A 16551-nucleotide genomic window follows, 5' to 3' on the forward strand; every position below is an offset into this window, starting at 1 on the left:
TCATATTGCAACCTGCTTTATATTTTGTTTATTAGATTTCAGTAGGGTAAAATTTTGGTGAATGAATGAATGAGTGAGTGAGTGAGTGAGTGAGTAAGTAAGTAAGTAAGTAAGTAAGTAAGTAAGTAAGATATTGTGGCCCTGAAACTTTTTAGCTTTCTCTCTTAGTTATTCCATCTTTAGGTACAGATTCTCTTCTCCAAGTACCCATGATCCTCGAGACTAGGTTGACTAACTGAGAAGTTTGAGTTCAGGGTAGTTTTGGGGTTGGAAAGTGAAGATAAGATTAGTGTTCTGACCCCCCTTCTCGTATACCAAAGCACTCCGAAACAAGGTCTCTGCAAGACGTTTTATTTACACACAGTTTAAACCTTGGCCACAATCCAGCCTGCCAAGGTACAGATAACACCTTGGCAGCAATCCAACCTGCCGAGGTACGACACAGATTTGAGAGCGTCTCCAACTCTAATGATAAGTTGATTCCTGCAAAAACAGCTTTCGGAAAGTCCTTCCTTAAATAGCCTTGAGAGGAGCCTGATTACGATCACCTGAGTCCAATCATCTCTTGTAACTGCATAGCTGATCTCTACGTCTATCAGCTCTCCATTGCCGGGCATCCAGAAACCACTCCCTTGTCTCCTCCCCACTGCTTCAAGGCATGATGTCAGGAGCACGCTCCCTTTGGCTTTCACCACTGCTCCATGCCTCAGGCGCCTCCTGGTGGCCAACCAGCCTCTCTGGTCCCTGCTCGGAGTCTGAACCCTGTCCAGGGTCCTCCACGTCCTCCAGAGCTGACTCATAGGGACCCTCGCTGTCGGAGTCTGGTGGCAGCTCCAACGGCTCCTGCTGGGCCACAACAGATTAGCAAGCATTTCGGACCATATTTCTATACTTATTTAAATGTGATGAGGATTAAACAATAATGTTTTCTACTGGAGATAGATGCTGAGATCAGCAAAGTTAAGGATTTTTGAGGACACTTATCAACAACAATGCTCATCACGTGTGGAGCTTGTTATGTGGCCAGGGCTGAGAGTACGGAGTCTGAAGCTGCCAAGGCTGAAGACAGAGAGCTGGAGACCAGACACATTTTATTATCAAATCAAAGGGTGGCTTCTCTCCATTTCCAAGACGAGAAATGAGTGACATGAAATCTGGACAGGAGAAAGACCTGTTAAGATTAAAATCCTCAGGCTCTTATACTGTGTATAGAAAATTGGCTTGCTTAGACTCTGTAGTCAGTGATGTGCTACGGAGTAAACATATTACCTATCTGAGCCTTGTCCTTGACATGCCTACTTCCAAACCGAGCTAAGTTCCCGGGGAGTTTTTGCTGTGTCCAGATGCTGCTCTGATAAAGGAGGCCCTTTTGCTCAGGATTTCTAATTATTCTGTCTCCCTTTCCCTTTTTTATCTTCTTCTTGCCACTTTTTGTATCCCTGTTTCTTAAACTCATCCCACTCTTGGCTCTGCCTCATGGGTTGCTCTTCTCCCTTATCAGGAGCAACATACTTTCTTTTTTCTAAAGTCTCAGAAGAGTTTCGAAATGCTGGGCAGAACAAAGCTGCCATCACATGTCCTATCGGGATTTCCCCCACAGTGCGTCTTTGTCCATGTAAAGCTGCTTAGAGCAGAGGCATGGGATGTGTGTGTGTGTCAAGATTGTGGCCATAACTGCAAGGAGTGAAGCCCTGCTCTTTCTGTGAGTGAATCATACACCTGTGTAAAGGGGTGGTGTTTTAATTGTACACCTGCAACTGCTGTGTTGGGGTGCTGTTCTTTTTACCCTCCCCTTGCAGATGCTACTCACCTGGTTCTCTGTATACCTACAGATATTAGGCATGACTACAGCTTTTTCTATGATGCCTCCAGCCACTTCTGAATATATATTTACAGTTGTGGTGGCTACTTTCACAGGCTCTCTGGGCTGCAGGAATGCACCTTATATTTCCTCTGGCTACAGCAGCCATTCATTTTTCATGTGTCACATATATCACTTTACGTGTTTTTATTTATTTTCAGTGCCACTTATTCAGGAAATGGAATCCAGGATTATGATACCTTTGAAGATTTCTCCACTTCAATAAAGCTACTGGTCAGCCGATGCCTATGCATTGATATAAAGTGACTTTTTGGTTGTTGTTTTTTTAGTTAATTTTGATGGCATGTGTTTGGCAGTGAAAACTTTGACGTCCCAAAGTATTATATACCGAGGCTGATAAATCTTTTCTTCAGATCCTGCAGGAGCACTTAGAAATCCATATGGAAGATTTGCAGGGTGATCATTTAAGTCTTAGCTTTCAACCATATGACTGCCGATGCAGAAGCTCTTGGACAGGCAGCAACTACTGATGGAAGCACACACGCTTCAGTGATAGTAGCATGAGCTTTAACCATTTGAACATCTGCATTTTATTATGGGGAGACAATTGAGCATTTTCACCTTCATATCTGCTTATTCAGCGTATTGGGCCTTGTGGTATAAATCATTGCTGGGGAAAGACTTCCTCCTTTTTTACGCTTCTCCAGATTTACGTAGAAGGCAAATGGCATGGTTGCTTTCTTCTTTCTAGGAAAAGTTTACTGTCACCTCAAGGATATTTGTTACAAGTTGCTCCTAAGAGCAAAGGGGCTTCCTGCAATACAAAATCACCAATGTTCACTTAAAGACACTAGGAATGTAGGCGCAAAATTAGAATATCAAAAGGAAAAAAAATCTAAGTTTCTTAATATAGTTTGATCTGCAACTATCTGTGCAGTTTGCATCTGTCAGCCTTTACTCATCAGGAAGTCCCATTATGTTAAATAAGACCAATTTCCCAAAACAATGAAGCTGTTGTCAATAGGGGAGAAGTGACGATTACGGTAAGTCTTCCTCTAATTTTCATTTTTCTTCAAGACCTTCCCTTTCTTGTTTTTTGTTGGGAACTATAAACTTAAATCGCAAAGTAAAGACACTCATCCCCTGGCATCCCATCTGTAAATACCCCATCCTGGTTGCTCTGTTTCAGTCAAGAGTCAGTGGCAAAAAGTTCCCTAGAATGTATTGTGGATGGCTGTGCAATTAGATGAGGTTCAAGCCATATATCTTCAGCTTTGGGAAGGCAATCAGTGTGACATATTTAGAGAATTCCCTAATCTATAGCATGAGAATCAGCTAAAGAAGGATCAGTATGTTAAAATATTTTACAAACACTCCTAGACTCACACAGTAAAGTAGGTTATGGACAGATTTTTTTAAAAAAACATTTTAATCATGTCTGGGATTCTTTTGTAGATGGCAATTCAGAAAAGGTAATAAAAAGATTGCCTATTAAATTACCTAAAGACAAATTAATGTTTCTGCCATGTCTAATTGTCTGTTTTTGATTTTCTTTTAGAATAGATGGATTTTTTTATATGTGTGTATAATGTAGATACATTGAAGTGATTATCTTGTAAGTTGATGAATCAGTGTAATACACTGTTATCTATCATCTATGATGTATCCAACATTTCAGCGATTTTTGGCAAAACATAATAAAATCTTATTGATTTTCTCATATCATGGGCATTGTTTGAGCTTTACTGATTATTATTAGATATTGTTTCTTTTTGCTTGGAGACAGAATATAAAGTCTTACTGAATTTACTGAATTGAATTTACTTGCATAAAGTATTTTAATCTGATTTACGGAGCTGGGTTTTCTTTTCAAGACATTTTGCTTCTCATCCAAGAAGCTTCTGAGCTGAAGAAGCTTCTTGGATGAGAAGCGAAACGTCTTCAAAGATAAACAAGAAAATCCAGTTGCCTCTTGAAAAAAGCACCTTTGGGAAAACCTTGGAAGGAAAATCAAATCCCAAGAACTAGTCAGGATTATGGATGTCTTTCCTTACATGAGTTTTGATATAAGGACTATCGGGGATTTCTGTTTTCTCCTTTGAAGCTAGTTGAAACAACCTTCCTGCCTGCCTGTCCCCTATCCAACCTCAGCTGGAGGAATATGGATTTATCTAATGAATCTGGAGAGCAGCCTAAGGTACATGAAGCTAGTTGCAGCATAGATTTTGTTTTATTTCATGGATTGAGATCCATAGATCAAATATTGCCAGTTATCAAGAGTAAAGCAGCAAATAGCATGTTTAATCTAGTCAACAGTGAATCAGTTTTAGCAGAAAAAGATAAGTCGTCCCTTGACGTTTGTGCTACATATCTAGACTTTGCTGACTTCTAGTGATCAACTGGATTTTTGCAACCCAGATGTAATAGGACTACTTAAATCAAGCTCCACTCCTGGTAATTTAATGTGTATATTTGTGTTGATTTCTTAGCAACAGAACTGGCGTCCCACTGCTTTCTTCCAACATGGTTTTTGACTTCACGATCTCGCTGTAGCTCTGGGACTCCCTGTAATTTTCCATCCACATCCTGTACTAACATGCCATGCCACAAAATATTAACTAAGATGTAGTTAATTGGCTGTACCTGTGGGTGAGAGGCTGGCGGTTTCAAAAGCTCTTGTCTAGAAGCCCACTGAATCTACACAATGTGGCCCTGTGTGTAGCAGTTTGGTAATTATTGCTGCTATCTAGCATCTTCCCTCTAATTCTAGTTTGAGAAAAAAGAAGGCTTACAGTATACAACCTGTAGTGCCTTTGTAGCAAATAAAATATTTTTTTAAATGGAAATAAAGAATATATATAATGAACCTGGTAGCGTGAAGACATCATTTCCGTCCTTGGAAGATCTCACAAGTGATAAAATCAAACTTTATTTTTAAAAATAAAGTCACCAGAAATCTCTGAAAACTCAAAATTACAAAAAAGGCATGCAATGTTCATGGCAGACCACTAGATGGTGTTAATCTACTCTAGCGATCATAGGCAAAAGATCCCCTTTGTTATATATTACTTCCAAATAAATTAATCAAGAAGCAAAATTAAAAAGTGAATATTGAACTAGAACTAGGAACTAGAATATATTTTCTAGGGCACTCAGAGAAAAGAAATTGAAATTAATTGCAACATATCAGAGCAGTTATTTCTTTCTTACAAATATCAGGAAGCAATATCATTGATAGTATACCTATGTGAATAAAAAGTAATTCTGTCTGAAGAGCCTACCAAATGGGAGTTAGGCAATGCAGTGACAGTAAAAGTCCTTTATCACTATCGCTGTCCTCAAAAGTATGCTGATAAAGGAATTCCCACTTGTAACTGGTTTTCGTGGCTGAGAGACTGGTGCCAGCTTACAGCTGATACTTTACCTGCTTCTCCACTCCATCTTCAAAAAAGTGGCGCTTTGATCTTTCTAGGTAACCATGAATTTTCCTTGCCAATCAAGACAGACACTGCTTTCCTTTGTCAAGCCCAGGCAGATCCACATTCAGGCAAAGCTTAATAGTGGCTGAGATATACTGACGTCCATACTTTGGATAAACTAGATCAGTAATGGCGAACCTTTTTGTAAAAGTGTGACAAAATTGTATGTGCATGCACTATTGTGCGCACGTGTATGCCCACACCCACAAGTCAATGCATCCCGCCTACCTGCATGTGCGACCCCACCACATGTATGTATGCATGACCCCCGCCATGGGGGGGGGATTTTTTGCCCTCTCCAGACTGGAGGCCTTCCGGAAGCCTGGGGAGGGTGAAAAATGAGCCCAACGGGCCTACCAGAAGTTCGGAAACGATCTGTTTCTGGATTCCGGAGGCCGGGGAAGGCTGTTTTCACCCTCCCCAGGCTTCAGGAAGGCCTCCGGAGCCTGGGGAGGGTAAAAAAAAAGGCCGATCAGAAAAGTCAGCAGTTCGGCAGTTTGACTCCCTACCGCCGCGTAACGGAGTGAGCTCCCATTACTTGTCCCAGCTTCTGACAACCTAGCAATTTGAAAGCATGTAAAAATACAAATAAAAAAATAGGAACCACCTTTGGTGGGAAGGTAACAGCGTTCCGTGCGCCTTTGGTGTTTAGTCATGCCGCCACATGACCAGAGACGTCTTCGGACAGCGCTGGCTCTTCGGCTGTGAAACAGATGAGCGCCGCCCCCTAGAGTCGGGAACGACGAGCACATATGTGGCAACGATCGACCCGGGCCCCCTGGTTTAACGGGGAGCTAAGGGCGATGAAACGCCACAGGAGACGCCTAGAGAGCAAGTGGAGATCCTCCCGCTCCGAATCCGACCGAACACAGGTAAGAGCCTACTTAAGGACCTACCTTGTGGCAATAAGAGTGGCCAAACGTCAGTATTGTGCCACCCTTATAGCGTCCGCAGAGAACCGCCCTGCCGCCCTGTTTCGGGTGACCCGCTCCCTTCTGTCACAGGGGCAGCGGGATCCCCCATTGCAGGGCAGGGCAGAGGAATTTGGGGAATACCTGCAGGATAAAATTGATCAGATCCGGAGGTGATGGACCCACTCCAGTGCTCCAGGGGGGGCGTCCGAGGCTAGTCTTGAGAGACCACGCTGGGAGGAGTTTGACCCTGTTGTCACCGAAGATTTGGACAGGTTGCGCGGGCGACTGCGAGCCACCACATGTTTATTGGACCCGTGTCCCTCCTGGTTGGTACTGGCTTCCTGGGAGGGCTCACGAGGCTGGCTACTGGGACTGGTGAACGCTTCGCTGAGTGAGGGCCTTTTACCAGCCGCCTTGAAAGAGGCGGTGGTGAGACCCCTGCTCAAGAAGCCTTCTCTGGACCCAAAGGAGCTAGCAAATTATCGTCCTGTCTCCAACCTTCCTTTTTTAGCGAAGGTTGTTGAGAGTGTGGTGGCTCAGCAGTTCCCGCGTCACCTGGAGGAAGCTGATTATCTAGACCCGCGCCAGTCCGGCTTCCGACCCGGTCACAGCACAGAGACGGCCTTGGTCGCGTTGGTGGATGATCTCTGGAGGGCAAAGGATGGGGGTTGTTCCTCCATCCTTGTCCTATTAGACCTCTCGGCGGCTTTCGATACCATCGACCATGGTATCCTATTGCGCCGTCTGGAGGGGTTGGGGGTCGGAGGCACCGTGTTACGGTGGTTCCGCTCCTACCTCTCTGGCCGGACGCAATGTGTGTTGGCAGGGGAGCAGAGGTCGACCCCGAGGCCCCTTACTTGTGGGGTCCCACAGGGGTCGATCCTCTCGCCTCTCCTGTTCAACACATATATGAAGCCGCTGGGCGAGATCATCCGTGGTTTCGGGGTGGGATACCATCTGTACGCTGATGACACTCAGCTGTATATTTCCACCCCAAACCACCCCAACGAGGCCGTCGAAGTGATGTCCCGGTGTCTGGAAGCCGTACGGGTCTGGATGGGTGACAACAGGCTCAAGCTCAACCCCTCCAAGACAGTGGCTGTGGCTTCCGGCTTCATGGTTCAACCAGCACATTCCATCGCTGGCCATCGGGGATGAGCAATTAGCCCCGGTGGAACGGGCGCGCAATTTGGGCGTCCTCCTTGATGCCCGGCTGGCTATGGAAGATCATGTGGCAGCCGTGGCGAGGGGGGCGTTCCACCAGGTTTGCCTGGTGCGCCAATTGCGACCCCTTTTGGACCGGGAGGCCTTGCGCACAGTCACTCACGCGCTGGTGACGTCTCGCCTGGACTACTGTAATGCTCTCTACATGGGGCTCCCCTTGAGGTGCACCCGGAGACTGCAGTTGGTCCAGAATGCAGCCACGCGGGTAATTATGGGGAGATCGAGGTTCTCCCATATAACACCTCTCCTGCGCGAGCTGCACTGGCTTCCTGTGGCCTACCGGGTGCACTTCAAGGTGTTAGTCACCATCTTCAAAGCGCTCCATGGCACAGGGCCTAGTTATCTGCGGGATCGTGTCCTGCCCCATACATCCCTACGACCCATTCGCTCACACAGAGAGGGACTCCTCCGGGTGCCGTCCTCCAGAGAGTGTCAGAGGGCGGTGCCCAGGAGTAGGGCCTTCTCTGTGGTGGGCCCTACCCTTTGGAATGACCTCCCCCCAGACATTAGGACAACAACCGACCTCCGCTCCTTCCGTATGAAATTGAAGACCTACCTGTTTCGACTAGCCGGCCTGGCATAATTCTACAGCTTCTCCACCCCTTGGTCATTTTTAACTGTTACTTTTAGTTTTTAAATTTTTAATGTTATTGGGGTTTTAACTTTTTCTAAGCACTGTAATTTATTTATTTATTTTTACCTCCTCTATATGATACTGTTTTGATTGTTGCTTTTGTACGTCGCCCCGAGTCCCTGTGGGGAGAGGGGGCGACTAATAAGTTCAAATAAATAAATAAATAAATAAATAAATAAATATGTGTGAGGGGAACCTTTACCTTACCTTAAGATGCCATTGTTTTTTTCCTTTGGACTGGCAAATGCAAACATGGAGTTCGCCCTAGGCTGTGGCTGTCAGTATGGCTTCCTATTTTTGTTTTTGCTCTTCAGTTCAAAAAGTGAAGGTTTGGTGTTGTGTCACCCGATCATTTCTCATCTGGGTGCTTCTAACATGTGGCCTGTTCCCTGAGCCTGAAAGCCAGCTGTTTGTTTTGTCTGTCAAACAGTGGAATTTTTTCATGGAAGCCCTTGAACTTTCTGACCGGCCACTGGCATCTACCCAGCTTCACTGATCAGTGACTTAATAGCCTATCGTGGCCAACAAAAGTGTGCCAATTGCCATGCAATCCTTTTGTCGAAAGGGTTAAAAGTTTGGTTAGAAGATATGTGCCTATGTGGCCTGCATTCACATGTTGTGTTACTTTTTTTTGGAAACACGGCTGAACATGTGAACCAAGCTGCTATAGCATAAAATTAGTACTCGGTTTATGACCATTTGAAGTTAGGATGGGCCTCCCTGGAGGGTGGGGGGCCTTACGTCCAAGAGTTGAAATTCTAATGGTTGGGACTCTGTGGCAGTTGCATGGCCACAATTCAGATGCTCAGCAACCAGGCCAAATTGATAGCCATTTGCTGCATCTCACGGTAATATGGCTACATTTTACATTGGATTTGCGGAAAACCGGCATTTACTTCCAGTTTTTGGCAAAACCACAGTGATCGCTTTATGACTGCGGCATTTGCTTAACAACTGCTGCAGAGAAGGTCATACAATTGGGTTATTCACATGGGTGATCCAATGTAGGATTGTCATGAGCTATGATTATGATGGGCAGGCTCCATTGATGTTGTAGCTCAAGGACTTGTATTCAATAAGCTCTAGGTCAGTGATGGCTATAACCTTTTTGTCATCACGTGCCAAAAGCATAACGCAATGCGTGCACAACCCCTCCTCACGCATGTCCATGTGACCCCCGTGTGCTACGCCCCATGCATGCATGCATGACCCCTCCATGCTCTCCCCATCCCCGCATATGTGTGTGCATGAGCAAACCCCTGTGTGCATCCCCTGTGCATGCACACGTGACCCCTGCACATGCAAGTGCGACCATACATGTGCACCCCAGCCCTGCACATGCATGGCAGACATCCAAAAAACAGCTGGTGCGCACACATGCACGATGGAGCTGAGCTGGGGTGATGGCTTGTGTGTCCGCAGGGACGGCTCTGGGTACCACCTGTGGCACGTGTGCCATAAGTTCACCATCACGGCTCTAGGTTTAAAAAACCCTGGCTTAACACAATATGTAAGCAAAACCACCCCACAACCATTCTCTTTGTGGCTGGAAGCTCTGTGTGCACATTCATGCAGGGCTTCCTTTTACTTATTTCATCCTCTATTGTTACAATACAATACAATAGCAGAGTTGGAAGGGACCTTGGAGGTCTTCTAGTCCAACCCCCTGCCTAGGCAGGAAACCCTATGCCGTTTCAGACAAATGGCTATCCAACATCTTCTCAAAGACTTCCAGTGTTGGGGCATTCACAACTTCTGGAGGCAAGCTGTTCCACTGATTAATTGTTCTAACTGTCAGGAAATTTCTCCTCAGTTCTAAGTTGCTTCTCTCCTTGATTAGTTTCCACCCATTGTTTCTTGTTCTACCCTCAGGTGCCTTGGAGAATAGTTTGACTCCCTCTTCTTTGTGGCAACCCCTGAGATATTGGAACACTGCTATCATGTCTCCCCTAGTCCTTCTTTCTATTAAACTAAACATACCCAGTTCCTGCAACCGTTCTTCATATGTTTTAGTCTCCAGTCCCCTAATCATCTTCGTTGCTCTTCTCTGCACTTATTTTGAAACTCTTTCTACAAATCTTGTGTGACCTCTGACCTATCCCGAATCCTCATTCCAAAATTTTCAGCTTCCTTTTTTCCCCAGACCTACATCTTTTTCCATGCGACATTTACCACCATGCGTTGTATTAACATGTCTTGATTCATTAGGATATCAATGACAAAGAAAATGCAGTGTTCATCATGTTGAATCAGATTAGCATTAACAATGATTAAAGTTTGTGTGTATCTGTGTGTCTGTATCTATCTATCTTTGTGTGTTGTACAAGCCTAGTCTATTTGGCTAATGTTTGGTTCAACATCTTAGATGAAGCCAGAAAATAAATTAATTCAGTAATCAAGTTAAGCATGTTGTGTGAGCACAGCCATACTTATTTTTTTCAGTTCAACTCTTTGGTCTCCGAAGTGGGGCGTGGGAGGAGTCACAGCTGGGTATTAACATGGCCCATTTGCCCGGGAGACTGAGGTAAATCTGAGGACACTCCCTCTGCTCCTCCTTCTGACTCTCCAGATTAACCTCAGTCTTCAGCCCAGAAGAAGCTATTTTAGCTGGCTCTCCATTGGTACGAGATTATTACTACAGCTTCAAATATTACTTAGGACTCCTCTCTCCACTCTTATCTGCGCCCTCCTTACCGGCATTAGCACAAGCTTGCTTGCTGCGATAGCTGAAGGCTTGATCCGCTGGGCGGCGGCGGGGGACGGACGGACGGACAGACTCCAAGCCACACGCTGCTAGCCGTTGCAGCATGCGATCCCCAGATCAGCGGAGGGGGATCACGTGAGCAGGATTGAAGATACGGCTCAGTCGGAGCCGGCACAGGCACTTGGACCACATGGTCAGCGGTTGCCATTATGGAAGCGAGGGCGCACGCACGGAGCACAGGGATCGGCGCTTTGGGAACAGAGGCCGCAAGCGCTCACAACCACCGCCAGCACCCAGGAGGGTAACTTGGGTTTGTACTCTGCCGGTAATCCGGGGAGGGCCCCATCTGTTTGGCGGTGGGCCGGTCTTCTTGCGGGCCGTGGATCAGCAGCACGGCTGAGGAGCGTGTGGATTTAAAGGAGCTCCGAATCCACGCAGCAGCTGCAGACCAGTGGGAATCGAAGGAGAGGTAGAGAGAGGCTTCAAACCATGAGTAAGCACGCGATGGTGGAGGCCATGAGGAGTGGGGGATCGGCACCCCCTAGCTGTCCTAGGTGTTCAGGCTCGGGTGAGGGACCCTCCCGGGGAGCTAACCCAGGTACGAGGGGGAGACCCACCTCTAGGAAGTGCACTTCCAAGTCCTCTAGGAAGGAGGCCCCCAGGAAGGAAGTTTGTATCACCATGGCTGCTGGGAGGCGGATCAGGGACAGCCTCAGGCCTTCTCACCTGGATGAGGATCCTCCTGGCTCTCCGGTCTCCCCACGTGTCTCACCTAGGGGGGTAGTCCCTTATCCCCCACTATCGCCCTCTCACCCCTCATGGGCAAGGGGAGATCCATTTGGCCATAGGGCAACAGGCTGCCCTAGGCAGCGCTTGGCTTCTCAATCTCCAGCATTGGAGCCGCCCAGCCTCTCCCCAGCCTACCCAGAGCTCTCAAAGAGTTTTCAGAATGTTATTAAATAATAATAATAATAATAAATTTGGATTTATTAGCCGCTCCCTTTCCGGGCAGGACTCGGGGCGGCGTACACTAAGACATATATAAACATACATATATACACAAACCTACATGCACGGAGGAGGCAATAGATTAAAACATTTAGACAAATTAAAACCATAACATGCCCCGTTTAATAAAAACCCAATATACAATAAAAATGTAAAATTTAAAAAAGACAGTCAGGAGGAATATGAAAAAATTACGGTTGAGCCAGAACCATTGCTCAGGTGATCGCCTTGGGCATGCAGCACCAATTTCAAGACTCTAGGCGAAAGTCTTCTCGTGGGGCCCCACGAGGTTGTCCAGACCAATCCAAACCTACAACTGCCAGGGAGCTCAGATCTTTCTCTCCCTCCACTGCTAGCGAGGGACTGGGTTTGGAGGAGGAGGGTCTTGGCTTCTCTGAAGAAGAAGACTCTCAGGCCCCAGAGGCCCCAGCCATCATGGGCCTATTTCCTCCAGCCCTGTTCAGCTCCCTGCTGTGGAAGGTCAAGGCCACAGCGGATCTGGACAGCCCACTTGACCCCAACCAGGCTGCTGCTGTCCCTAGCACGAGTGGGAGGACCAAGAAGGGGCCATTCCACAGGCCCCAGGTTGAAAAGGAGGAGATTCCAACCCCTGACCTTTTCCTGGAAGTGCTCAAGTCTCAATGGTCTAACCCTGGTAACTTCCCCACTCCAGGGAGCAACGATCGTAGGTTCTACAATCCTAATGCTTCTTTTGCCCAAGCCTTACAGGTTCCCTCTGTGGATGCTCTTGTGGTTGGCCTGGCCTCTTCCTCAGCGGTGGTGATGGGGGACATCGCCTACTGTCTGAAGGTGGAGGATAGGAAGGCGGATCTCGTCATGAGTAAGACATTCCAGGCTATGTCTTGGGTGATCAGAGCGGCGGCCACAGCCTCTTCTTTCAACAGGTCCACCCTGCTATGGCTGGAACAACTCCGAGACACGCATCGGACGTGAGACTACTTCAAGACATTACGAAGTTGATGATGGCCACCCAGTTCTCGGCAGACGCCACACTAGACGCGGTAAAGTATTCTTCCAGGGCATTGTCTTCCTCAGTGGCATCCACTGAGGTTGCTGTGGCTACACAACTGGCAAACTGAGTCCTGGGCGAAATGGCATTTGGCAGGGACAGATTACACAGGAGACAAGCTATTCAGCTCTGCCTTGGATCCCATCCTCATTGAGGACAAGAACAAGCATAAGGTCTTCCCGTCTACGTCCAAGCATTCAGACCACCGGCCAGCACCTTATTCAGGAGGCCCTCCTATCGATTCCCTGAGCATAACACAGGTTATATAGACAGTAAACACAAGGTCAATCAAAATGGACTCAAATGTCTATACACCAATGCCCAAAGTATGAGGAATAAACAGGGCGAATTAGAAATTCAAGTAAAAGAGGGCAGATACGATATTATTGCCATTACAGAAACTTGGTGGGATGAAACCGACAAATGGAACATACAGCTAGAAGGATTTAAATTATTTAAAAGAAATAGACCAAATAAAAGAGAAGGTGCACTATATATAAGAAATAACTACATCTCTACAGAAATAGAACACAACAATGATGAGAACTATCTTGAATGCATTTGGGTCAATATTAAAGGTTGTGGGGGAAATGACATTGCCATAGGTCTATACTAAAGGCCACCCAACCAAGCAGAGGAAGTAGATGAACTTTTTGCTAGTCAGCTAACTAAGGTATGTAGGAAGCACACCACAATAATAATGGGAGATTTTAACTACCCTGACATCAACTGGGAAACAAACTCTGCACCAAGTGGAAGATCCAACAGGTTCCTAACAAACCTAGCAGACAACTTTGTTTTCCAAAAAGTAGAGAAGGGAACAAGGGGATCAGCCATATTGGACTTAATTCTCACTAACAGAGAGGAAATGATAGAAGGTGTTGAAGCCATAGGAACCCTGGGGGCAAGTGACCATGCAATATTGGAATTCAACATTATCCAAACACAAGTAGTAGAACAAAGTCAAACTAGAGTCTTGGACTTTAAGAAAGCTAATTTCAATAAACTTAGAGAGAGCTTGGGAAAAATTCCATGGATGAGAATCCTCAAGGGGAAAACAACTCAAGAAGCTTGGGAAATTTTGAAAAATGAGATTACAAAAGCCCAGTCTAGCACAATACCAATGAAGAAGAAAAATAACAGCTCCCAAAAGAAACCAGCATGGCTGCATAAAGAACTATCTGACAAACTGAAAGACAAAAAAGGTAACTATAAAAAGTGGAAGGAGGGGGACATAACTGAGGCAGAATATCAGCAAATAGCCCGAGCCTGTAAAGATGAAGTGAGGAAAGCTAAGGCTCACAATGAAGAAAGGCTTGCCACAAAAATAAAAATTAACAAAAAAAGCTTCTTCCAACATGTTAAAAACAAGAAAAAAGTTAAGGAAACAATTGTTCCATTGCTAGGAGAAAGTGGCAAGAAGGTGACAAGCAACAGGGAGAAAGCAGAACTATTTAACTCATGTTTTGCATCTGTCTTTACACAAAGGGATAAAACAGTCCAACCTATCAAAAACAGCACCACAAAAATCAGATTAGGAACACAAATTGAAATAAGGAAGAAAATGGTAAGTGAGCACCTGTCTAACTTAGATGAGTTCAAATCACCAGGACCGGATGGATTACACCCCAGAGTTCTGAAGGAACTAGCAGACAAGATCTCAGAACCACTGAATTATATCTTTCAGAGATCCTGGAACACCGGGGAACTACCAGAGGACTGGAAAAGGGAAAAAATTAGATCCAGGAAACTACAGACCTATCAGCCTGACCTCAATACCAGGAAAGATTCTGGGAAAAATAATCAAGCAACGAATTTGCGAACACCTCGAAGCAAACAAAGTAATAGCCAAAAGCCAACATGGATTTGTCAAAAACACATCATGCCAGACTAATCTTATTGCATTCTTTGATAATGTGACAAAATTAGTGGACCAGAGGAATGCCGTCGATATAGTTTACTTGGACTTCAGTAAGGCTTTTGATAAGGTAGACCATAACCTACTACTAGATAAAGTAGAAGAATGTGGGTTAGACAGCATCACCACCAAATTGATTCGTAACTGGCTAACCAACCGCACTCATCGTGTAGTCCTCAATGGAACTGTATCTACATGGAGGGAAGTATGCAGTGGAGTACCCCAAGGCTCTGTTTTGGACCCAGTACTCTTCAACATCTTCATCAATGATTTGGATGAGGGAATAAATGGGGAACTCATCAAATTTGCAGATGATACCAAGCTGGCAGGAATAGCCAACACTCCAGAAGATAGGCTTAAGATACAGAAGGATCTTGACAAACTTGAACATTGGGCACTATCTAATAAAATGAAATTCAATGGTGAAAAGAGTAAGGTTCTACATTTAGGCAACAAAAATGGAATGCACAGGTACAGTATAGATGAAACCTTGCTCAGTAGTAGTAACTGTGAAAGGGATCTTGGAGTCCTAGTGGACAACCATTTAAATATGAGCCAGCAGTGTGCAGCAGCTACCCAAAAAGCCAACACAGTTCTAGGCTACATCAACAGAGGGCTAGAATCAAGATCACATGAAGTGCTAATACCACTTTATAACGCCTTGGTAAGGCCACACTTGGAATACTGCATTCAGTTCTGGTCGCCACGATGTAAAAAAGATGTGGAGACTCTAGAAAGAGTGCAGAGAAGAGCAACAAAGATGATTAGAGGACTGGAGACTAAAACATGAAGAACGGTTGCAGGAACTGGGTATGTTTAGCTTAAGAGAAAGAAGGACTAGGGGAGACATGATAGCTGTGTTCCAATATCTCAGGGGTTGCCACAAAGAAGAGGGAGTCAAACTATTCTCCAAGGCACCTGAGGGTAGAACAAGAAACAATGGGTGGAAACTAATCAAGGAGAGAAGCAACTTAGAATTGAGGAGAAATTTCCTGACAGTTAGAATAATTAACCAGTGGAACAGCTTGCCTCCAGAAGTTGTGAATGCCCCAACACTGGAAGTCTTTAAGAAGATGTTGGATAGCTATTTGTCTGAAACGGTATAGGGTTTCCTGCCTAGGCAGGGGGTTGAACTAGAAGACCTCCAAGGTCCCTTCCAACTCTACTATTGTATTGTATAACTCAGTTGAGAAATAGATCCATGGAACAATGTTTATCGTGATTTTGTTGAGCAAGATAAATGTGAGATAAACGTGTTTGAACAATACAATACAAATACAAATAACTCAGTTGAGCAGGACTTCCAGCAGCAGAGGTACTCTGCACCCAGGTATCCCAGACAGGGGGACAGGCAATTTTCCAGGACAGATATAGGTTCCAACAGACTGGCAAGTGGCCCTTTCGAGAGGGGGGGTGGCGGCTGTCCCTTCCGCAGAACAAAGTGATTGGGGACTGGATCACCCTATCAGCGGCCGCCTTTCCTTGTTTGCGGACTGCTGGGATTGCATCACCACAGATGCATGGGTACTTTAGAAAGTCAGGTTTGGGCTTCAGCAGGAGTTCTGCTCCCTCCCCCCGAATAGATTCCGGATCTTTCCCTCCTCCAAGAACCCAGTCAAGTCCTCCCTCATGCACAAGGCCACCTGGCATCTATTGAATATTAATGCAGTGGAGCCAGTCCCGCAGGGATTGTGAGAATTTCTGATTAAAAACTTCCCCACTTTGAAGACTGTATGGTTACACAGCCATGTTCTGTATTCCAAGACCAAGACAAGGTTTATTCTGTTTCTGACTTTAGGTAGGAAGAATCAAGCACCT

The 16551-nt window shown here is 45.6% G+C and overlaps 1 protein-coding gene across 2 annotated transcripts in view; it reads left to right on the forward strand.

Annotated features, from left to right (window-relative positions):
* The window catches only part of LOC309386717 (protein NipSnap homolog 2-like), a 291445-nt gene extending 287901 nt beyond the window's left edge, over positions 1–3544 (forward strand). For both annotated transcript variants that reach the window (XM_081942425.1, XM_081942421.1), the window contains one exon: positions 2023–3544. In XM_081942425.1, coding sequence (XP_081798551.1) covers positions 2023–2087 — 65 coding nt within the window. In that variant the 3' untranslated portion in view covers positions 2088–3544. The remainder of the gene's footprint in view (positions 1–2022) is intronic.
* Positions 3545–16551: the final 13007 nt, after the last annotated feature.

The sequence above is a fragment of the Natrix helvetica genome, assembly GCF_964273705.1.
Source record: "Natrix helvetica genome assembly, chromosome: 2".
NCBI classification, from domain to species: Eukaryota; Metazoa; Chordata; class Lepidosauria; order Squamata; family Natricidae; genus Natrix; species Natrix helvetica.